The sequence below is a fragment of the Mya arenaria genome, chromosome 3, assembly GCF_026914265.1.
Source record: "Mya arenaria isolate MELC-2E11 chromosome 3, ASM2691426v1".
NCBI classification, from domain to species: domain Eukaryota; kingdom Metazoa; phylum Mollusca; class Bivalvia; order Myida; family Myidae; genus Mya; species Mya arenaria.
In genome coordinates this window covers 62,049,284-62,074,184 of record NC_069124.1, presented here as the reverse complement: position 1 = coordinate 62,074,184, position 24,901 = coordinate 62,049,284, and the positions used below count along the sequence as shown (strand labels likewise).

Sequence of the window (24,901 nt, the reverse complement as noted above, 5' to 3'; positions counted from 1 at the left end):
AGGTAAGAAAAAAATAACCTTTCTTTTAAGAAAATTAAAAAAAAAAATCTTGAACATACCACTGTGTATTCAATATAGGGACCACATCCTGCGTAGGAGTACAAACAATGCGGTGAGAATGTAAACCCCCAAAAAGTAGATCCAGCATTTTCAGCATGTTTTTGAAATCACAAACCATTTAGCTTCAAAACTTATAAATATGACATGTAGTAAACTGGTGTGAGATGGTATAACCATGCTTTGATTTGGCATGTAGCAATGAGTTTGCACTTTTGAATTGGTGTAAATTGCCCTAGAACTCTCTTTTTAGCTCACCACTTCTGATCATGAAGTGCTCAAGGTGAACGGTCTTTGTCTGTCATCGATCCGTCAGTCCGTCAACAATTGCTTAAAAAACATCTCCTCTGAAACAACCTGTCAAAATTCAATTAAACTTCACTGGAAGCTTCCTTGGGTGTCCCTCTACAAAAATGCAACAAGTGGTCGCGATTGACCAACAACAACAACAATCCGGCCAACTTCCTGTTTTGCTTTAAAAGACATCTCTGAAACTACCTGGCCAAATTCACTGAAACTTTACAGGAAGCTTCCTTGGATGACCCTCTACAAAAATACAATAAGGCATTGAGATTGTTCAACAACAACAACAAAAATGGCCGACTTACTGTTTTGCTTTAAAAAAATCTCTGAAACTACCAGGCCAAATTCAATGAAACTTTACAGGTAGCTTCATTGTGTGACCTTTTACAAATATAAAACAAGGCATGGTCATAAGTAAAGATTTTATTAAATTGCAACATTTTTATTAATGCTTTATCACAGAGTTGTGGCCCTTTGCTTAGGTGAGCGTTTTAGGGCCATCATGGCCCTCTTGTTAAGGCATTACCCCCATGTTTTAATTTGTTTTTTATTTCTTTTCAAACTTCAATGAAGTTCAGAAACTAAAGTATAACAAGATAGACTCTTAAAATGGATTTTTTATGATGTTAAGGGATATACCTACTGTTAAACCCATGTTTTTAAATGTCTGTAAGAGCTGCAGGCATTATGTTTCATGTTTCTGTTGCTTCATCATGGCAGCTACTTAATTGTATGGTAGGTTCTGATTTATTGCTATTTGTCAGAATTGTTCAATTCAGCTGAGTGCTAATGTCGAGGTGCCAATTCTCTAAGTTACACCATTTAATTAATTAAATACTACAGCAAAACATGGATTTTATTATTACTTAATAAATGTGCATGGCTTTTTTTACTAGTGAACATGATAAAGAATTCAAAAGTCCATCCTGTTAAGTCCTTCATTGATTATTAATATGTTATGTGTGGTCAGGATTTGGAAATGTCTAGCCTGGGTCTTCCATTTGGAGGATTTCAGGTCAGTTATAGTCAGCTTGTGATGCCACTTTCTATACAGGTGATCAATACTAACAGACAGTATGGACACAAGTTGTGCCACTTAGTGATCTATTGTAATGTACTGGTCATTTCAAGCGATCAATTGTGTAAATGTACTGGTCGTTTCAAGTGATCCACAAACACATCTACATAACCATATTTGTTCATGATACTAGTTATAAGCATTCAGACCAGTAGATTAAGAATGTTTCTGCCATTACAGTCTGATATCACTTCCATCGATGGTTCTTTGTTTTTGTTTTAAGAATTAGAATAATAAACCACTTGGTTTAGTTTTATTCAGGCTCAGGTCAGAAGGCCATGACCAGGAATTAATTACTTTCAGAAACTGAATTTCATCAAATTTATCAACTTTGATTGATTACATGTAGTGCTTCTCCTTTATTTTGTATTTTATACTTGAAACAAGTTGATGGGGGGAAAAGACTAGAAATTGTCATAGCATTCAGGTTTTGCTGATTGCTTTGGCCAAGTCTGTAATTGTTATATTCCGTAACATTGGGTATGGCTTTAATAAGTTAACTTGGAGAAAAGACCCAGCATTGGTAACTTCTTGTGGCTTTCTTACTTATATCTTGTATGTTGTTTTGCGCAGTGTTAAAAATTGGGCTATAATCATGACCATGTATATATGATTGTGCCATAATCATTAAAATCATGTTCCTTTCTATTTCTATTTTCAGATTTTGCCAGATATATATCTACTTCGTCATTCCAGAGTGTCAAAGCGCTCCAAATATCCTAGTACATATTACCACAGATACATTGCTCAACATAAAAATGTAAGTATGAACACCAGAAATAATATTTTGGCATGCTCTCGAACAGTGATAAAATAGTAATTGCCTTTATGGTCCTTAAGTGCACAAAAGTTACTATGGTCTGATATTTGTAGGCTTGATAAAGTATTCATGATTTTGTTTTCCTAAGTTGAACTTTCAGCTTCCAAGGTATCTGCAATCTATTTAAAGCTGCACTCTCACAGATTGAATGTTTTGACACCTTTTAAAAACAATTATTGGAACGAGCCATGTTTTGCAAATATGCATGGAAACCAGTGATACATATAAGACTGCTGGCAAAAACCAGATCACAGGTTTTCATATTTATGTTCAAAAATGGATGTTTTATTCATTTTTCTCAAAGCGTTATTAACGCTTGTAGCAATAAAACATTAATCTTCGAACGGAAATATGAAAATCTGTGATTTTTTGTCATCAGTCTTATATCACTGGTTGTTAGTTGTTTACACAGAAACTGGCTCATTCCAAGACATAAAATAAAAAAGTAGTCAAAACGGTCTATCTGTGAGAGTGCAGCTATAAACATAAATCCTGGTGTCAGGTGGCTTCTACTTTCTGCCAAAACCCCCTTTAAATTTAAACCTTTATGGTTGTCTGACCAATTCTGTATGTGGATTGAAAACTTAACAAGGCAAGATAATGAGATTGAATTGATGTGAAATCTACAGCGCTCATTTTCTCATATATTACAGAATTATTATGTCATTTAGAAAAGTATTATGTCATTTTAAACTTGAGAATCCACCTTAATTTAAACAACATTTCTCCGGTAATTACATGCTACAATAGAAAGTTATTTGAAATTGACTTTTGGATTTACGGTAAATTTGCTCCAGCTGAAATTTCATTTAAGTTTATTCATGAAGTTCAAGTTTCCTGCCTAATGGTAGGGCCTCCTCAGGACGTCAGGCTCAAAACCATAAATAGAAACTTGACAGACATGGCATTCACAATCAACAACCTTGTCCTTCCCATTCAAAATACAGCTGAGGTGTCATGGTCGTGGAAAGCATGCAATATTTCCTGGAAGGTATCTGATGAGAGGTAAAAGCAAACAAATCTGAAATATTCCATGCCAAATGTGACTAGGAATGTTTCTGTTTTCATCCAATAGTGTGGAAAATCAGAGGAATGGCAGTCTGTTCCATATTATAGTTTTGGTCCTCCAGGCAGCCTTGTTTAAAACTGTAGACTAAATCTTTACAACTGTGATGGATGGGAAAGTTATTGGCTCTCCATTGATCTTTCTATATTGAACACAGCCCCCTTGGCACCATACTCATCAAAGCTGAACACCTAATTCCAATAAATGCTCCTTTGCAATAGATTAATATCAGTTACAAACAGCCATGAAATCACTTTGGGGCGTGATTGTTCTTACTAAAGAACATTCTGAGGCGCTTGGTCTTTTACTAGCTACATGTCACCTGAGCAGTCTTTACCAAAGAGTACCCGGTATTAATGCAGTAAGAATTACTGAATTAACTTGTTATTCAAGTTTGTTTTTTTTGCTTTTGGATGTTTAATTACACATTCAAAGCTTTCACCACTTAGCTTGGTTACGGTTCTAAAGATGAAATATAATTCCATATATAATACTTCTGCTTGCAAATGAACTTAGCATTTTAAGGTTTTGAAGCAAAAGACCTCATGTCGTTTGCTCTGCCATGATTGGTCAAAGCTTTAACTAGCATGTAGATCAATTTCATCAATCAAAAGATCTGAAAGCCTGGCTCAGGTGACAATGTGTGACTGGCATCGATATACATTCAAAAATTGTAATATTAAGTCGTTGTAACATCTGCAAATACTTTGAGATACAACCATTCGATATAACCGAAATGCAAAACATGTCAAACTAAAATAACATTCAAATAAGGTTTGATATACCCAGAAAAAGGGGATAACAGAGTTTGATAAAGCAAAGTTTGCCTGTACTATCACATGATATTACTGTGAGGTCACTTAGTTATACCAACAGAACTAATACATTGAAATAGTTACACCCAACCTTTCAAACGCATTGGCATTCAAAGTTTTGCTTGTTGTTGGTGGTCAACCAAATATTGGCACACCAATAAACCTTGAAATTTCAGTGTCAGCACAGTCTTGCTGTTCAAATTCAGCAGTTTTGCATGTGATACTTTTATACATCAATTTCTTGCGATCTTTTGATGTTCAGGGAAACTTAATTTGTTTTGAAGGCAATTGTCGATTTGGGGCTGAGTTAACATCGCTACTATTCAATGCTTCAAAACCTCAAAATGCTAGTTCTATCCACACAGGACTTCTTAAGAATAAATCAATAATTCAATTTCTAGAAAAGTGGTGTAAAATGTCGAGTAAAATGCAATTTGTCAGTTTAAGTCATGGCCTGAGGGTTAAACCTTCTTTGTTCCATGCTACATCTATGTATAAATAATTCATCACAGTCCTGTTTGAGTGCAATTTGATAAAGTTCACATTTTTGTCCTTTAAAATTGCACAGCAATGTTCACATACTATTATATTATTAAAATATTGAGAAGATTTACAAGAAGGGATTTTTTTCATCCCATATTTCTTTAAATGCTTAGCGTCTTGTGTAAGAGTTTAAAAAAATATATGAGGGTACCAAAGCATGCAAATGCCTTACCAATCTGCATAAAACTAAGACCTGCTATATCTCCCAGTCGCTGTGCCTATTGATTCTTGGAAAATAGATACTTGAAAGTGACATAAAAATCTGAGACAGCGTTATTTAAACAGTCCTTTGATCCATGGAATATGACAGCAATCAAAAGTTATCAACACCACTTTAGTCGGTCAGAACGCAATTGAAATTACCAAATAATATTTTTCTCGAATTGGTTTAAATTTCCGAACTTAGACGTAGGCACATTTTTTTGATATTATTGTCGATAAACTTTGGTTTAATTTCAAGAGCTATTCCATTTGGAGCACAATAAAATGATATTTTCGATACAGGTGAGATATTGCAACGGTTCCAATATAGAAGCCAAGAATTTCATTGATAAAACCTTTTTTGTTTGCTGCTTTTGGCACTGCACATTTTTACCTTTGAAAACCAGATTTGTATCAGTTACAATGTTTATGTAATTATTATGTATTTTCTGTGGCGAATCTAGGAGTAAATTGTATTGAAAATTGTAAATCATATGAACAGGTTGCATTATATATCAATTCAAAAGTGAATTGTGAGCAGATGTTTGAAGTCCTAATTGCCCTCTTTTCGTACTTATTCCCATTAAAATCATAATTAAGGAACATATTTATCAACAGTGAAAGAAAAACAAATTGAAGGTTCCACCAAAAATCTAACTTATAACCTTGTAATTTATTTGTGGAACAGCAGTAGTGATGTTGTATGGCAGTGAATGAGATGATGTTGTTATCTATAGGCTTATCAGATAAATGCTGGTCTGGTGGTTCCAGGCAATGCCTCCATCCCAGTCTGTGTTCTAGACTGGGACTTCCACCTGTTGTTCATGGAAGTTTTTGGAACCCATCTTAAATCATACTGCTATATTGTAAATTTGCAATACCTCTTGTTGCCAAACATGTCAGAGTTGAAGAAGGTTAAAATGTTGACTAGAAAGCAAGTGCTATTTCTAACATTTTCTGTCATCACTGTGGTATGGTTTTTGACTAAGTCAATGGTGAAAATGGAAAAGTCATGTAAGATCAATCAGTTGTCACATTCTAGTCATTGTTTTGACATCGAGGTTTCTAAGTTGAAGAACCTACCACTTCTCCCTCTACGGTTCAAATAAATACCACTTGTATGTCTTACAACACTGTAATTTCTTTGGCATGTTTTCCTGAGAGGTTGTTGGCAGACTGGTATTGATGTACTGACATGATTTTTGGTGGAGTACTTGTTTTTTGGGTGTTATTTTGTTCCAGTCTACAAGTAGTAAACCTCTACCCTATCTAAGCCAGACATTGACACCTGCTCACAATGATCTGGCACTCTTGTGGAACTGGGTCAACTCTAACAAACCACAACATGGTCCTCCTCAATACAACAGTATTAAAGTTCCATATCAACAGATTTATGATTGCAGGAAGATAATGTCACAATAGTCACTGGGGTATCTTTCTGGGCAATTTCAACATTCTTTATTGACACTAACCTTTCATTAGTATGTAGCAAAATGCAAGTCAATGTTGTCCATGGCATATATTAGGCATGGGTAAACTAATACCTGTCTGTAATTACCAGTCTGTAGCTCAGTGGCTATTGACCTGCATCATATCATCAGAAGTATGAGTAATTTTCATTGTCAGTTTATCAAGCTCAGCACCAAGGGTCCTTGGCATTACTTTTACCAGAAACAGTCCTTGTTGATAACAAGTGGTCTGCAAGCTCGTTCATAATGTCAACGTTACATCCAATGGTTCGTTTTTGTTTTCATTTATAAGTTTAAAAAGTACCAGTAAGTTCCTTTAAATAAGGATTCTGGCCAGGAGACAAGAGGTAGGGAATATATAACCAGCCTTATCAAGTGCTGGTAATGTGTTTATGAAGGCTGTGAATGGTTTATTAGAATGTCTACAGGAGATGTAAGTGGATGATCAGGCTTATCTCTGCACTCACTTTTATGGGCTTGTGTTTGTGCCAAGCCTCCAGGAGGTGCTGGATCAGACGGCTTCCTCCATGGAAGGAGCATTGAAACGTTCCTGTACATTGCCTTTAATGCCATGGCAGTTTTTGTTCATCAACTGAAAAAGAGATGACCACACAACATCAAAATTGCAGAATGATGCGTCCATGACCTTATCTGCAAACTATTCTTACATTCCATCATAACAATGTAAACACCCAACAAGAGTTTGGACCCAAAACATTCAGACTCAAATAAATGTTCTTAAATTGTGCTTGTTGATTATGTATCATATTTAAAAGGATTGCATAACATAAAAACATGAGAATAATATGTATTTTTTCAAGTTAATCAGCAGCATCATTGTTCCACCCAGATTAAGAGAAGTGTCACACTCTTGAAAAGGAGATGGTAGTTTATGTGAGAGATTTTGCAGCCAGAGAATGCATTCTTCAGATTGAGAGATTAAATAAAACAATGAAACTTCCATGTCCTTAATTATGGAATTATTCACAGGTTTGCTTTGGCAATATGGGAATTGTCTTACATAATTGAGTAGGATAGGTTACTAGTTTTTCTTGATAATTACAAAGTGTTAAAAGCCAAGAATGATAATAGGATAAGAGTGCAGAGACTTTGATAGGCGAATGTCTGCTTGCTAGTGGTTAATACAATTTCTTGGGGAGAGAATGAAGAATTACACAGATTTTTGAATTATTGATAGTGATTCAGTTAACCTGGCAGAATGTTTCATTGCTGATATGCTGCTGCTAATGGAACTGTTTCTACAGTTTTTACTTTCCAAAAGCAGGGTATTTGATTGTTTTTATGTGACACTTATTGATAATGTGCGTAAATACTTCAATATAAATCATGCACACAATCATGAGAAGCAATAAGCTGTTGAGCTGAATATAAAGCAATCATTTGATGTTCTTATCAAAATCTACCATAAATATTTAAATTTGGCTGATGATTGTTGAGTTGCGTATATTTTTGAAAGTAAAAATATACTAACATTTACAAAAATCTCTCAAGATTTTGTCATTATGGAGAATTTTTCTAGACATATCAAACTATCTGTTAGTGTAGCAAATATATATATAAGAATGACAGTTTGTTTGGAGCATTAGTTGACTGCTGACAGAGGAGCAGGTAGTCCATGGCATTCTTTGACACTCAGCAGATACGAGGGGCTGACAGAGAGGAGGGGGAAGTGTAACATTGTGTAAACACCACATTCCTCCCTGCTCCTGCACCGCTGCACTCACACAAGCCTGCTGCACACCTTGCTGTGCATGTTTGATGTTTTATCTTGTTCATGGAATGTTAAAAACAGGGGTATTTATGCAAGACTTTTGGATAATTACCAATGCAAGGTGTTTGTTGTGTTTAAATATGCAAGAGAAACAGGCCATAATGATAGTTCAAAGCAAAGCATATTCTCCTTTATTATTGCAATATTTTGCAATCGCTGATTCTGCAGATAATGTCCGCCTATATTCTATAATCTATGCAAATAAGTGTTGGTAATGTCCAGAGATGAGAGCAAAGTCTGCCGATATACAGGAGTGGGTCAACATGGGCCCTCAGAGGACAGTACAATCCACTTGAGGACAATCTCAGATGCTGCTACCATATTGATTTAGCTATTCACAACTTACTCAAGATACAATCTTATGGCATCTATCAATTTTAGACTACATGCTCTTATCACATTGTTCCATCAAAGTTGGCATACAGTCCTGAAATTGAGAAATCCTATCTTAGAAATTAACCTGACTGTCTCGGTTTACGAATCTGAGCTTCTCTGGTAGTAGTAGTATATTTTAATCATCAATATTTTAAATGAGCACAAAATATGAACTTGGTAGACATCAATCTCTAAATTGGATTCTCCATCTTGTGCATTTGAAATGTCTGCAATTTAACAACTTCTTGGTGGAACACAATTAAATAGTACATCAGGATCTGTATCGCAATTTTTTTTATCAACTTTCAGACTCGGTTTTGATATCGGGCTAATGTTTTGTGGCACCCTTCAGTGTGCAGCAGCCAAAACATGATGTGTGCTGAATTTAATTGCCATGAATTTGAAGAAAGATTTGTTTTTCGAATTGTAAAACAGTGAAAAGCAAAAAAGTTCAACTCAGAAAAATAAATTAAATGCTTCATATCAGTTATGTTAATTGTTATGCACTCATGGTATGAACATTTTGGTGTTATAATTTGTTAACCAACTGCCCATGTTTGATCTCTTTTCAGGTGATATGGTTGGAACAACAAGTTGCCAAGTCCAGGAGAAAGAGATTTATACAATATCAGGAATTCAATGACACAAAATGGCGTAACCAATGGTACCTTGTAAGTATTGATGGTGATTGAGATCTTGTATATCGAGATCTTGTATATCACTTGGATGGAAGACATGGAAGAATGTCCAAGTGTTATCAAGTTGCTATTGTTCATAAAAAAAGAACAAAATCTTTAAAGTAGATTTTGCAAACAAATAAGTCATGCAGCAGACTGTTATTACTGTTGAAATTAGCATTTTTGATGGAACAAAATGTATTTTAGTTTGTAAGATCTGAACGTTAAAAGGAGAAGTTTGGTTCTTTATCAGACATTACAGACCAGATTTATGGGCAAGTTTCATGTCTGAATCTATTTCCACATATTACTTAACATAGCTGTAGGCATTTTTCATGTCTGAAGTATTATTGACGGCAATTTCGGTATTATTTTTTTGACAGTAGGCTTTTTTCTGTCAAGCAAATAGCCACTTAGCAAATTGTTACAATTTTCTAGCATTTATATCTTATAGAAGCTGGATTTTATTTCTATGGCCAAATAGGGATCATTTGTATCATTGATGTCTATTACATTATTTGATGGAATAATGGTCAACATTGGCAGAGTATCAAAATGTCTGGTAAACGCAGAAAAACTACGAGAGAAACTCTAGTAACGATCCATTGCGCTGTGGGACCCAAGAAGATGTGTGTGCGTATGGCTGGCTATAAAGTAGTATTTACGTAATATTTTAGAGATGGTAATTACTGAAAAACTTGCATAATCAATTCAGTCGATCAACTGAATAAGATGAATTAACTAGAAAAGAAGTACTGATTTTTCTGTGGGGATGTTCACAGTACTTTCACTTAGTTTTGAAAACCATTCTCACAAATTACCTTGGTTGAGTTTGAATTCTATAGCCCTTTATTTATGAGACTACAGTGGTTTTGTCTTTTTAACAAATTAAGGCTTTAGGCATTTAACTAATTGGACATAAAGCTTGAATTTTATGTTACAATTCCGATTTAATTTGTTTTATTGCTGGACTCTTTAGATGTGATTCTGATGCAATTAAACTGTTTAAAATCTTCAATCCGAGGGGAAGGTCCGTAGTGGCATTGGTTGATCCTTGGGGATCTGGCATTTCCTGTTGGACAAGGATCACCCCAGGGCTGATCCAGGATGCCATCCGTGTTGGTCCAGGTCATTCCTGGTATGTCCGTGGTGCTGCTGTGGTGATACCAGGATAAGCCATATTGGCTACATGATATGTTGTGGTGCTGTATTTGGTCTGGCTGGTCCGATGTTTTGAGATCGTTGAGGGACTGTTTTCTCAATTTCACCCAGGACCACCCCTGATGAAGACGTCTCTTGATCCTGGGTGTTCCATGTTCATCTAAGGTGGTCTGTGTTGGGTCCGGCTTTAGTGTGACTGTAGCTTCAGAATGTGAAACATAGACATTTTTAGACATAGACAAAATGGTCATTTTAATGTCAGGTTAGCCATGGTGATTAGACTAATAAAAGTTTTACTCATGTTAATACATCCAGTAAGTATATTGGTCAAGACAACATTATGTGGTATACACACCAGTTAAATGTTTGTAGATTAGAGAAGTACATTGTACATACTAATAGCGAAGAGGATTTACCTTGGGTGTGCTTCTGATCAGGTACCTGAGGATGGCAGTAATGTTGAGAGGCCAACTGTTGCCAGCCACACATGGCTGCAAACTCCAGAACTGTAAACAACCATAATGTCCAATTACTTCTAATTAGCCAATCAAGTTTAAAACAATTAGTGTAATGGGTCCATAGACACAAGTCTTGGGTCATGACACGGGTCCGTGACATGCAGGTACAGGTATGGTGTGCCAGTCTGACATTTGATAGGCACAACCTCTTAAACAAACAACAAATACATCAAGTTACTCCCAAACCGTTTTTGCTTATGAGGATTAATATGTTTTTACTTGGTGAGAAATCATGGACGAAGATGATAAGGCACTTAAGCTATTGATTCATTTACTCAAAATATTCTCAGGTGCCCATTTTATTTAGTATAACATTGCTATTAACATCTATTCTAGTAAGTCAAAATGCATTCTGTGTCGTGATAAAATCTGCAATATTTTGCTGCATTGACCCAAATGGAAATGGTTTATCATAGCCATAATCTAATAATCAGGTACTTGAGATGTATATGACTGTGTTTGTGACATTTATTGTACAAAGTATAACAAAAAACTCTTGCGGTTCAGAAAGAGAATATAGTTCAAGTTCTTGGTTAAAAAATTAAAGTGGAAAACTTATGATTTCAGCCGGCTCATCACATGATTGTTAAGTGTGAGGTTTTGTCATTTTTGTCATAAGTATAAGCACTTAACTGATGAGTGGTAGCACTAGTAGCTTGGTAGGAGTCTGACAAATGACACAATCTCCAGAAATGACAGACCCAGATCTCTCAACCAGGTGTTTGACTGCCATGAGGATGCAGTCAGGTTTTTCTAGTCTGTTGTCTTTTGTAATCTATAATAATTTCAGATTTTTGTTATGTGTTTCCCAAAAATAGCATACATCCTTATTAAAAGTTTATTGACAGATGTAAGCGAAGGAAGTAATGCATTTATAAATTTTGACTCTTTATATGATTGAGGATAGCCTGTTGTGTCTGTTGAATTATTGTCTGATGATCGGTTATACTAGACCAGGGTAATGAGACCTATTATGAAGTGAACCAGTCCTTCCGCTTGTCTGTCAGAGGTTCTCATATCAAGTTATAAATGTAAATCTGTCTGTAATAGTTTGATTAGTATACCTTAAAAGTTGGTCTGCAATGCTGAGATTGTTCAGAAAACGTTGAAAAAATTATGTGAATAGAATTTGGTCAAAAATCTATAGTCATGACAAATCTGATGTATTGTTATACTACTACTGTTTGCAAATAAACTAAGCATTTCAATAGTTAATTTAAATGGTCATGGCTTTTGCGCCACCCAAAACCAATTAGTGATTTTTTAATAATTTAAAGCAACATCTATGGCCTGTCAATTGACTTCCCACCTCAGCAATTTGGTGTACTATTTTACTTATCACCTGTAACTATTGCACCTGAGTCAATTGTACCCACAGCACCCCCCTCCCCCTCGAGGTGTGGGGGTATACCGGGGAAAATGGCTGTGTTTTTACCTTCCAGGTGGCCCCGCAGTGCCGGGTGAATGTGGTTGTTTTGTCTTAGTGCCCAAAATAGCAGGGAATGGGCCTTACCTAGGGCCACTGGGGTGCGGGAGCATTTGGCAGGGATTTTACCAGCAGTTCATTCCTGCAGGGAGGGGATTTTATTCGGGCTAGGCTTGACGGAAAGTTCCCGCTCTTCCCCGGACCGTGGTTACAATTGACTGCATGGTGCATATAACTATTGAAGAAGTGGGCAAAGTATTCATACATCATAAAAACAGTTTGCATTGTTTTGCTTCAACCGGCAATTTAATCATAGATAAAAGTTAGACTTGCAAGAATGACATGGTGACAAATGAATATTTGAAGAATTGAAACTGACTTTCCAAGCCACCGTTGCATTGAGGCAATACAGATTTGTTGCAAAATGGCTTTGTCATGATACTTTGTTTAACTGATGGATGCGCATGTTTGGCTAAGTTTGTTTGCGAACAGAAGTCAAGGATAAAATGTTGACAAAGAAAAATTCATTAGTGGTTTTCAGATTTTTTTACTTTCAATGTAGATGCGTTTTTTTTATCCAGAAACAATAGTATATGTGCAAAAAAATTAATGATAGCCATTACAAGCTCAATAATTTGTAAATAGTTTGCCAGTATGAAGAAGAGGATTGGGTTGTTATGTCCCTCATGGACATAAATAAAGAATCTTGGAGCCTCTGTGCCAGCAGTGGTCATCAAACTGTCAATACAAGTATCATGTAATTTCATGGAGACCCATTAAGTTATTTCACAATATCATGATTCCTTTTTTATTCCAGCATTTATTACAGTTATTGGCCTGTTTTAAGAAAGTTATCAGGGGATGTTCATGATTGTGCAGTTAAGCAAACGAAAGAAGTATTTTGTTGTATTGATTTCCATTAAGTCATCTCTGTGGGTCATTAATCTTACATGAGCAAGGCTTCAAAGCTGCTGAGACTGGCAGGCTGGGGATGAAAATACACACTGAAATTTTATTGTTGATTGTTGAAATTAAGCAAAGTGTTACTCAGAATGAAGAAGTTTTACTACTATTACTGCATTGGGAGATTTCCTCAAGCATATAAGAGTTGAAATTGATAAATGCATCACTTCCTTTGCTTTCTTATCATGCCCCTTAACATTACGAGTATCTACCTATTCCACGGATGTTCAGAAAGTTATAAGCTTTCTATAACATGTACCTTTGATAGCTGCAGTGTCTTGTTATGGTAGACATTTGCTTGTTATATGCTAGCTTACGATCTGAGAACAAAATGCTACTAAATTTTATTCGGAAACCTCATTGGCCACAACAGCATGAACTATAAGCCAAAAACTTTGCAAAGAAAGAAAAGTGGTTAGAGGGTGAAATGACTCCATGAAGGCATGCTTTCTGTTGTAAGTGGCATACTGATAAAGGTTTTCAATGTAACTCACAAGAAAACCTGTCTGCAGTAATTATTCCTACTTTGTAATGTCAAATACTTATCACTTTCAGGAATTTGTTTTATCAAAGAGTGATGTTTTTGATGCTGTTTGTTTAACAGCTACACAGGAACTTAATTATCATATACCTTTCCATTATGATACCAAATCAAAGCTGTACATTTTATCAGTTATTATTAAATTTGCTGGTTCAGAAGTGCGTTACTCTGAGAAATGCAAGTGCAAACATATCAACATTAGTAAAATATATTTGGCACATATTTGCCCAGGCAAATCTATCAAAGTTTTGGGGTAGACCTAGAATGAATCATATCATTCTGCAACCTATCTTAGTCAAGTTCTTACATAAATCTCATATCCCTTCTGACCTTTTGTTTAACATAGAGAACAGTACAGCTAGCTTATTGAAGTTCACGAAGTTGAAGTATTATTTAATGCCTTTATTTCCAAAGGTTTGAAAATATTTTGTGTGTTTCAGAATCGTGGGGATGGTATGGATATGAATGTTCAGAAGGCGTGGGCCATGGGGGTGACTGGGAAGGGCGTGGCAGTCACTATTCTGGACGATGGCATTGAGACAGAACATCCGGACCTCAAACGCAACTATGTACGTACATGGCAGGCCATGTGGGCTCACAGCAGAGTCATAACTGGCTATGAAAATGGTGGAGGTCATGACTCCACTTGGGTGGCATTAGATTTATGGGAATTGATGTAACAGTAGCTAGTATTCACTGGTACACATGTTTGCATATTGACCTTACATGCACATTGTTATCTGTACATTTGTTGCCCATACAGAAAACATGGTAAGATGGAACTATTACTTGGAACATGAAAAGGTTAATGACAGCTTATAAATGATAGATCCATTCCCTTTTTGGTCTACATAATGTGATGGATAACATAATAATGTCTATTAAAGCCAAAGTAATAACGAGGTCCATTATCGCTGATACTGTTTGATTCTCTTAGTTGTTTCTTTTCTCAAAAGTGGATTATGATTCGTTCTATAAGAATAGGACTCTGAAACTTAACATCTATTCCTTTTATATTCTGGGTAAAAGGGAATGGAACTTGCCCATAGCTCTCTGTGTAGATCAATTACATTAGTAATTAAATCCCATATTAAATTATAATCCCAAGCAATCGGCATACTGTGGCACCACTAGGAGATGAAAGGAACTGTGAGGCAGTAATCCTGTCATTCCTACCCCCTCCTGCTACAGTAATAACACCTTGTTAAATTGTTACTTCTGGAATATATCTCTCTCACACTCTAGAGTGTGTGTGTTTTCTCTTACAAAAGTTGTTGTCAAACATTTATTTCCGATTTTTGTACTGCTTTCATTCAAATGTCACCTCTGCAGTCTAATCGTGTAGATGCTGCACATTTCCATGATGAACAATTGCAAAAATTATAGAGGAGAAGGATTTAAGACATTTCTGTTCTTGTTGATATCTATTTATCTCTACTATTTAACTAAAAACAATTAACTAGAAAAATGGTATCACATTTGCCAACTTTAGCCTAATTATTCTTATGAGGTTTTGATTACATTTATTGTGATGAATACGAAGGAAGGTAGTTGTAAAGTTCCTGTAAATTTGTACATCAAGAAAGAACGGCTTTCTTTCTGAGAAATCTTCCTGAGCTGTAGAAATTCATATTAACCGTAAAAACTTAATGTATATACGCAATAGGCTGGCCCAAAGCTTGTTTACAAGTTTTTTTAAGGCGCAAAAATCTGCACATAAAAAACCACTGTTGTAACATCTCTATCAAAATGTTGGATGATTGCCGGCAATAGTGAGAAGGAATGCTGTGAAAAGTGTTCCAGTAATGCAGAAGAAATCCCGATGGATTATGAGCAGGGAAGCGAGGGATTGGAGCTGAAACTTGGTATTGTTGTAATGGGAGAATATTATATAAGACATGGGGGTTATTTCTTGAATTAATGACATACTTGTACCAAGAATTGATGTTAATGCATTTTGCGAAATGCGAAATATAAACTAACATTATTGTTATTACATTTTTAACTGATAAACTGTGACAGCGATAGTTGAGTAATACATACAAAGAGTTTGGCTGTTCAAAATTGAAAATGAGGAAACTCCTGGTTTTGATATTTAGTATTTTATCATGGTATAATTATTTAGTAATTTAGTTGTGGAGAATTATGTTATGGCTTTTTGAGAGACCTTTTTTACCCACAGACACAAATTGTTTCCTCCACTTTTCTCCAACATTTTTCCAGTCAGTGTGGTCTGTCATCTTATTGCCACTGTGGGTTTTTATTGCGTTTCCTCCCAGACAGCGTGATTGATGCCCCCCACTTCTGGTGATGGTACTGGTGTCCTCCAGGGTCTCTCTCCCGTGTTAAATGATCTCTCCATTATAAATGTAATAAACAGGACAATGATCTTCTCTTGAAAAGAAAAATAAGTATTTTTCAGTTCCATCTGACAACAAAGTCGATCTTATGAAAAATCAGGAACGAAAAATTTGAAAACGCAACGACAGCGTTGGCCCACAAACAGGTTTGACCTGTCTTTGTTTCGTTTCCTTCTTTGTCCATGTCAGCGTTTAGAGTGCAGGTTTGTGTCAACAAAATAATACTGAACAGGGTTGTTTCCAATTTTTATTAGCATTATTTTCCATATATGATAAAGAGGGTTTCATGTCTGGAATGCAGAACACAATGATGGAATGACTAAGGAAATCATCATGCCAAGTAATGTTTATTCCAATTTTGACTTTGACCTTTCTATAAGTTGCCTTGGGAATAACAATATTCAGTAAATAAAATGTTATGCAAAAATTGCCCAAGACAAAATAGTTAACATCGCTGACGTTAAGTAAATGGATTGCATAAGAATTATGGCAGGTTTGTTGATGTCATGGTTCCTACCAGGAAAATGTCTTGGCAATTCCTAATTTGGTATTTTTGCCACCTCGCATATTGGCAGTATACCATGATGACGTTCAGTGGGCATACTTTATTGACTGTCTACTGGCTGGATTTCATTCACTTACCAGAAGTTATATATGAATCATTAAAACACTTGCCAGATATTGAATCACTGTTAATCACAAGGACTTTATATAGTCTCCATTCTCTAGAGAGGATGAGAAATGTTAGAGTGGTTGGCCTGAAATGTTGAAATGCCTTTGTGAATCAAATGTATATGATTTTATACATCTTCACATGGGAGGTGAATTAAACAGGTTTTAATGACCACCCAAACTATTGAAGTAAATTAATACAATAGACGATAATGTAAAACACGATAATGTAAAACACGTGTCCAGAGCTTTGAATTTCATTTATTTTGTACACTGAACAGGCTAGTAGGAAAATTAATATGCTTTACTGGTAATAAAAACCAAGCCCTCTTGGCGTTGTTTATTCTTACAAATGAAAAACATGCCTATCATAAAGTTAATAAAATTTGCTGTACATCTGAAGGTGTGGTATGATTTTTGTAGGCATCTTGTTCTTTGGAATGTTTTATTCAGGTCTGTTGGATAACTTTAGATTGAAATTAAAAATTAGACATTATTTTTATTTGTTTGAAAGCAAAATAGCCAAAGGATTCTTGTTAAATCCAGCCCATTTCAGCTTGTCTGTTTGTGGATGAAAACATTGAAGGTATTGTTAAAGCAATGGTGAAGTTGTTGGCCGGAAAAATAAAGGTTGGCAATGACACAATCACCATTTAACAGATTCACATGAAACTTAGTATACTTGTTACACTTGCTACAAGTGACAACATGCATATATTTAGCAAAGCCCATAATTCTTGGATTGATAATTGATGAGTTGTGTCCCTTGATATTTTGAGAAAAATAGTGCATTTGTTTAATTAAACGGTTCACTCTGGCATGTTTGTATTTCATAGGGTTTTGGTATGTTTCAGGATGAAAAGGCAAGCTATGACGTAAATGGCCATGACCCAGATCCCACTCCGAGATATGACTACAAGAATGAGAACAGGTGAGTCCGGTGGACAGGATCAGCCACTCTGTAACATGTAGACAATGTCTACTAGACATGCATACAGATCAAGGCATGTGCATGTTGAAGCATTGTGCATTGATGGCCAAAAGGATTTTTCACAATATCAAATAATTTGCTGAAATCTTCATTGAATTTGAATATTTTACGTACAAGCCAATGACTAATGGCCCACTCAAATCTCTTTGCGGCAGATGACATGTTTTATCATTATCTTTTATGGTTTCTGTAAGAAAAATTGGAAGCTCATAACTTTATGCATGTATGAATACTACGAAACAAATTTTGTATGATACCAAGTGAATTTAAAGGTTAAATTTAAACCCTCTTTGGTTCACATAGTGATTGTGTGGAATGAAACTTGAACGTTAGTAGATTGTGTGCATCATAAAAGAAGTATTTTGGCAGTTACTGATCCTAACACAACAATGCAGTTATAGTAAAGAGAAATAGGTGTGAAGTTATTGCCACAAGATAACCATCTAACACCAACAATAAATGCCTTTTCTGCCACTTGATATTATTACTGTCTGTTTGAATAAATATTAATGGCGCACTAAAATATAGCTTTGTTTGTAATAAAATAGAAATAAAATCAAACAGAAACCTCTTTTTTGGGTAAAGAAGCAAAGTTAATTTCACTTCTGACTGAGCTTTATGACACTGTGTCTACCGTTTGTTGTTTTGGTACCTTGGAAAACAATACAAATGAAAAAGCTTTAAAATGGAAGTTGATATTACTGTTCCCACCTTCAGATTAACAAACGTCATCACATTAATTTGAGTTGTATTTGGTACTTGGTATTTGGAATTCGTTGTGAGACTATGATTTAAGATATAAAACATCAGTCATAACGTTGTATAATAGCTTGATTAAGGCAGTTAGAAGTAGTTGTCCAATGTTATAGGTGTCCACCTCCTGGCAAAAGGTTCTCTTATTACACACTGTCTTCTAAGGCCTATTATAATGAACTTGACAACCAGATATGCACTCCCTATTTTAACAGCATTTTGTCACAATCCACCTTAAATAGATAAATGTAACTTTGTTATCCAACACCATCCCTTCAATTGGTGCTATAATAATGCTAGGTTGATGTTGGCTTTATCTACACTCAGAGACATGCTTGGTTGCTGAGGTGTTACAGGAACCATTTGCAGCCAAAATAAACATAGCTGATTAGGATGATGATGAGAAAATGGACTATAAATTACAACAGATATTGTTTTGTCTTGGAAATCATAATGCCCTGTACTCCATTTCCCCTGATTTCCGGGTATGTGATAATGTCTTAGAACCTGATGGTGTCTCAATATTTAAGATATAAAAGTACAGAACAAAGATTTATCATGAAATGTTTCCGTTCCTTGTGCATTTGGTCATTAGACTTTCATGGCATGTCATTATTGAATTTCTCTTAATAATACTGTTGTATTTCATAATGAAAACGGTTGACAATTATTAGAAGGTCTTAATGTACACTCCATTAGCCTGCTAACTTTAACATTGAAGGTGTAAAACCCAGGAGAGAGACAAGACAGGGTCTTAAATGCACTTGATTAATATGTTCTAGGGCTTCATTAGGAATGTTCTTGTCCTTTCAATTTAACACGGATAATGGTCGTTCTATAAGGAAACTGTACAATCATTATAATGGTTTATTGAGGCCATCCTTTTTTAAAGAATTTTTAGAATTTCAGATATTCTCTTGCATTCTAAAGCAGTAATGAACACATGAGAAGTTTGCAATTGTATGCTATCATAGAATAAAACATTTTTATTTAACTGTGTGAGATGTATAGTAGTTCAGTCTCAATTTCCCATCTGCTTAGTAACCAACAGTTATGAAACAGCAATAAATGGAATACAAGCAATATCAGAAAATGCACCTCATTGCAAGAATAGCAAACACACATTAAGATAATACAACTCACTGTTATCATAGTATAAAACCCCTAGATAATACAACTCACTGTTATCATAGTATACAAAACACCTAGATAATACACCTCACTGTTATCCTAGTATACAAACACCTAGATAATACAACTCACTGTTATCATAGTATACAAAACCCCTAGATAATACACTCACTGTTATCATAGTATACAAAACACCTAGATAATACACCTCACTGTTACCATAGTATACAAAACCCCTAGATAATACAACTCACTGTTATCAAGTATACAAACACCTAGATAATACAACTCACTGTTACCATAGTATACAAACACCTAGATAATACAACTCACTGTTACCATAGTATACAAACACCTAGATAATACAACTCACTGTTACCATAGTATACAAACACCTAGATAATACACTCACTGTTACCATAGTATACAAACACCTAGATAATACACTCACTGTTACCATAGTATACAAACACCTAGATAATACAACTCACTGTTACCATAGTATACAAACACCTAGATAATACACTCACTGTTACCATAGTATACAAACACCTAGATAATACAACTCACTGTTACCATAGTATACAAACACCTAGATAATACAACTCACTGTTATCATAGTATACAAACACCTAGATAATATACCTCACTGTTATCCTAGTATACAAACACCTAGATAATACACTCACTGTTACCATAGTATACAAACACCTAGATAATACAACTCACTGTTATCATAGTATACAAACACCTAGATAATACAACTCACTGTTACCATAGTATACAAACACCTAGATAATACAACTCACTGTTACCATAGTATACAAACACCTAGATAATACAACTCACTGTTATCATAGTATACAAAACACCTAGATAATATACCTCACTGTTATCCTAGTATACAAACACCTAGATAATACACTCACTGTTATCATAGTATACAAACACCTAGATAATACAACTCACTGTTATCATAGTATACAAACACCTAGATAATACAACTCACTGTTACCATAGTATACAAACACCTAGATAATACACTCACTGTTATCATAGTATACAAACACCTAGATAATACAACTCACTGTTACCATAGTATACAAACACCTAGATAATACAACTCACTGTTATCATAGTATACAAACACCTAGATAATACAACTCACTGTTATCATAGTATACAAACACCTAGATAATACAACTCACTGTTACCATAGTATACAAACACCTAGATAATACACTCACTGTTACCATAGTATACAAACACCTAGATAATACACTCACTGTTATCATAGTATACAAACACCTAGATAATACAACTCACTGTTATCATAGTATACAAACACCTAGATAATACAACTCACTGTTACCATAGTATACAAACACCTAGATAATACAACTCACTGTTACCATAGTATACAAACACCTAGATAATACAACTCACTGTTACCATAGTATACAAACACCTAGATAATACAACTCACTGTTACCATAGTATACAAACACCTAGATAATACAACTCACTGTTATCATAGTATACAAACACCTAGATAATACAACTCACTGTTACCATAGTATACAAACACCTAGATAATACACCTCACTGTTATCCTAGTATACAAAACACCTAGATAATACACTCACTGTTATCATAGTATACAAAACACCTAGATAATACAACTCACTGTTACCATAGTATACAAAACCCCTAGATAATACACTCAATGTTATCATAGTATACAAACACCTAGATAATACAACTCACTGTTATCATAGTATACAAACACCTAGATAATACAACTCACTGTTACCATAGTATACAAACACCTAGATAATACAACTCACTGTTATCATAGTATACAAAACCCCTAGATAATACACTCACTGTTATCATAGTATACAAAACACCTAGATAATACAAAACACCTAGATAATATACTTCACTGTTACCATAGTATACAAAACCCCTAGATAATACACCTCACTGTTATCCTAGTATACAAAACACCTAGATAATACACCTCACTGTTATCCTAGTATACAAAACACCTAGATAATACACCTCACTGTTATCCTAGTATACAAAACACCTAGATAATACACCTCACTGTTATCCTAGTATACAAAACACCTAGATAATACACCTCACTGTTACCATAGTATACAAAGCATATGATACACCTAACTGTTATCATAGTATACAAAACACTATGATAATACACCTAACTTTTATCATAGCATGCACAACACTTTAATAATAAACCTAACTGTGATCATAGCCTGTGATCATTAGCCATACAAAACACTAATGTTATACACCCACTATGATCATAGCCTTACAAAACACTAATGTTATACACCCACTATGATCATAGCCTTACAAAACACTAATGTTATACACCCACTATGATCATAGCCTTACAAAACACTAATGTTATACACCCACCTTGATCATAGCCTTACAAAACACTAATGTTATACACCCACCTTGATCACAGCCTTACAAAACACTAATGTTATACACCCACCTTGATCATAGCCTTACAAAACACGAATGTTATACACACACCTTGATCATAGCCTTACAAAATACTAATGTTAACACACTATGATCATAGCCTTACAAAACACTAATGTAATACACCCAACTTGATCATAGCCTTACAAAACACTAATGTAATATACACCCACCTTGATCATAGCCTTACAAAACACTAATGTTATATACACCCACTATGATCATAGCCTTACAAAACACTAATGTAATACACCCAACTTGATCATAGCCTTACAAAACACTAATGTTATATACACCCACTATGATCATAGCCTTACAAAACACTAATGTAATACACCCAACTTGATCATAGCCTTACAAAACACTGTAATACACCCACCTTGATCATAGCCTAACAAAACACTAATGTAAATACACCCACCTTGATCATAGCCTTACAAAACACTAATGTTATACACCCACCTTGATCATAGCCTTACAAAACACTAATGTAATACACCCACCTTGATCATAGCCTAACAAAACACTAATGTATACACCCACCTTGATCATAGCCTTACAAAACACTAATGTAATATACACCCACCTTGATCACAGCCTTACAAAACACTAATGGTATACACCCACCTTGATCATAGCCTTACAAAACACTAATGTAATACACCCACTATGATCACAGCCTTACAAAATACTAATGTTATACACCCACTATGATCATAGCCATACAAAACACTAATGTAATACACCCAACTTGATCATAGCCTTACAAAACACTAATGTAATATACACCCACCTTGATCAAGCCTTACAAAACACTAATGTTATATACACCCACTATGATCATAGCCTTACAAAACACTAATGTAATACACCCAACTTGATCATAGCCTTACAAAACACTAATGTAATATACACCCACTATGATCATAGCCTTACAAAACACTAATGTAATACACCCAACTTGATCATAGCCTTACAAAACACTAATGTAATACACCCACCTTGATCATAGCCTAACAAAACACTAATGTAATATACACCCACCTTGATCATAGCCTTACAAAACACTAATGTAATACACCCACCTTGATCATAGCCTTACAAAACACTAATGTAATACACCCACCTTGATCATAGCCTTACAAAACACTAATGTAATACACCCACCTTGATCATAGCCTTACAAAACACTAATGTAATACACCCACCTTGATCATAGCCTTACAAAACACTAATGTAATATACACCCACCTTGATCATAGCCTTACAAAACACTAATGTAATACACCCACTTGATCATAGCCTTACAAAACACTAATGTAATACACCCACCTTGATCATAGCCTTACAAAACACTAATGTAATACACCCACCTTGATCATAGCCTTACAAAACACTAATGTAATACACCCACCTTGATCATAGCCTTACAAAACACTAATGTAATACACCCAACTTGATCATAGCCTTACAAAACACTAATGTAATATACACCCACTATGATCATAGCCTTACAAAACACTAATGTAATACACCCAACTTGATCATAGCCTTACAAAACACTAATGTAATATACACCCACTATGATCATAGCCTTACAAAACACTAATGTAATATACACCCACTATGATCATAGCCTTACAAAACACTAATGTAATACACCCAACTTGATCATAGCCTTACAAAACACTAATGTAATATACACCCACTATGATCATAGCCTTACAAAAACACTAATGTAATACACCCACCTTGATCATAGCCTTACAAAACACTAATGTAATACACCCACCTTGATCATAGCCTTACAAAACACTAATGTAATATACATACACCTTGATCATAGCCTTACAAAACACTAATGAAATACACCCACCTTGATCATAGCCTTACAAAACACTAATGTAATACACCCACTATGATCATAGCCTTACAAAACACTAATGTAATACAACCACCTTGATCATATCCTTACAAAGCACTAATGTAATACACACACCTTGATCATAGCCTTACAAAACACTAATGTAATACACCCACCTTGATCATAGCCTAACAAAACACTAATGTAATATACACCCACCTTGATCATAGCCTTACAAAACACTAATGTTATACACCCACCTTGATCACAGCCTTACAAAACACTAATGTTATACACCCACCTTGATCATAGCCTTACAAAACACTAATGTTATACACCCACCTTGATCATAGCCTTACAAAATACTAATGTTATACACCCACTATGATCATAGCCATACAAAACACTAATGTTATACACCCATTGATCATAGCCTTACAAAACACTAATGTTATACACCCACCTTGATCATAGCCTTACAAAACACTAATGTTATACACCCACCTTGATCATAGCCTTACAAAACACTAATGTTATACACCCACCTTGATCATAGCCTTACAAAACACTAATGTTATACACCCACTATGATCATAGCCTTACAAAACACTAATGTTATACACCCACTATGATGATATGATACAAAACACTAATGTTATACACCCACCTTGATCATAGCCTTACAAAACACTTATGTTATACACCCACCTTGATCATAGCCTTACAAAACACTAATGTTATACACCCACTATGATCATAGCCTTACAAAACACAATGTCTACACCCATTGATCATAGTTACAAAA

General features: G+C 35.0%; 1 protein-coding gene across 1 annotated transcript in view; it reads left to right on the top strand.

The window, feature by feature from the left end:
- LOC128226178 (RNA polymerase II elongation factor ELL-like) overlaps positions 1–24,901 on the top strand; it is a 52,203-nt gene that overhangs the window by 12,171 nt on the left and 15,131 nt on the right. The window contains exons 2-5 of the mRNA XM_052936070.1: positions 2,100–2,198; positions 9,092–9,190; positions 14,246–14,374; positions 17,692–17,768. Coding sequence (XP_052792030.1) covers positions 2,100–2,198; positions 9,092–9,190; positions 14,246–14,374; positions 17,692–17,768 — 404 coding nt within the window. The remainder of the gene's footprint in view (positions 1–2,099; positions 2,199–9,091; positions 9,191–14,245; positions 14,375–17,691; positions 17,769–24,901) is intronic.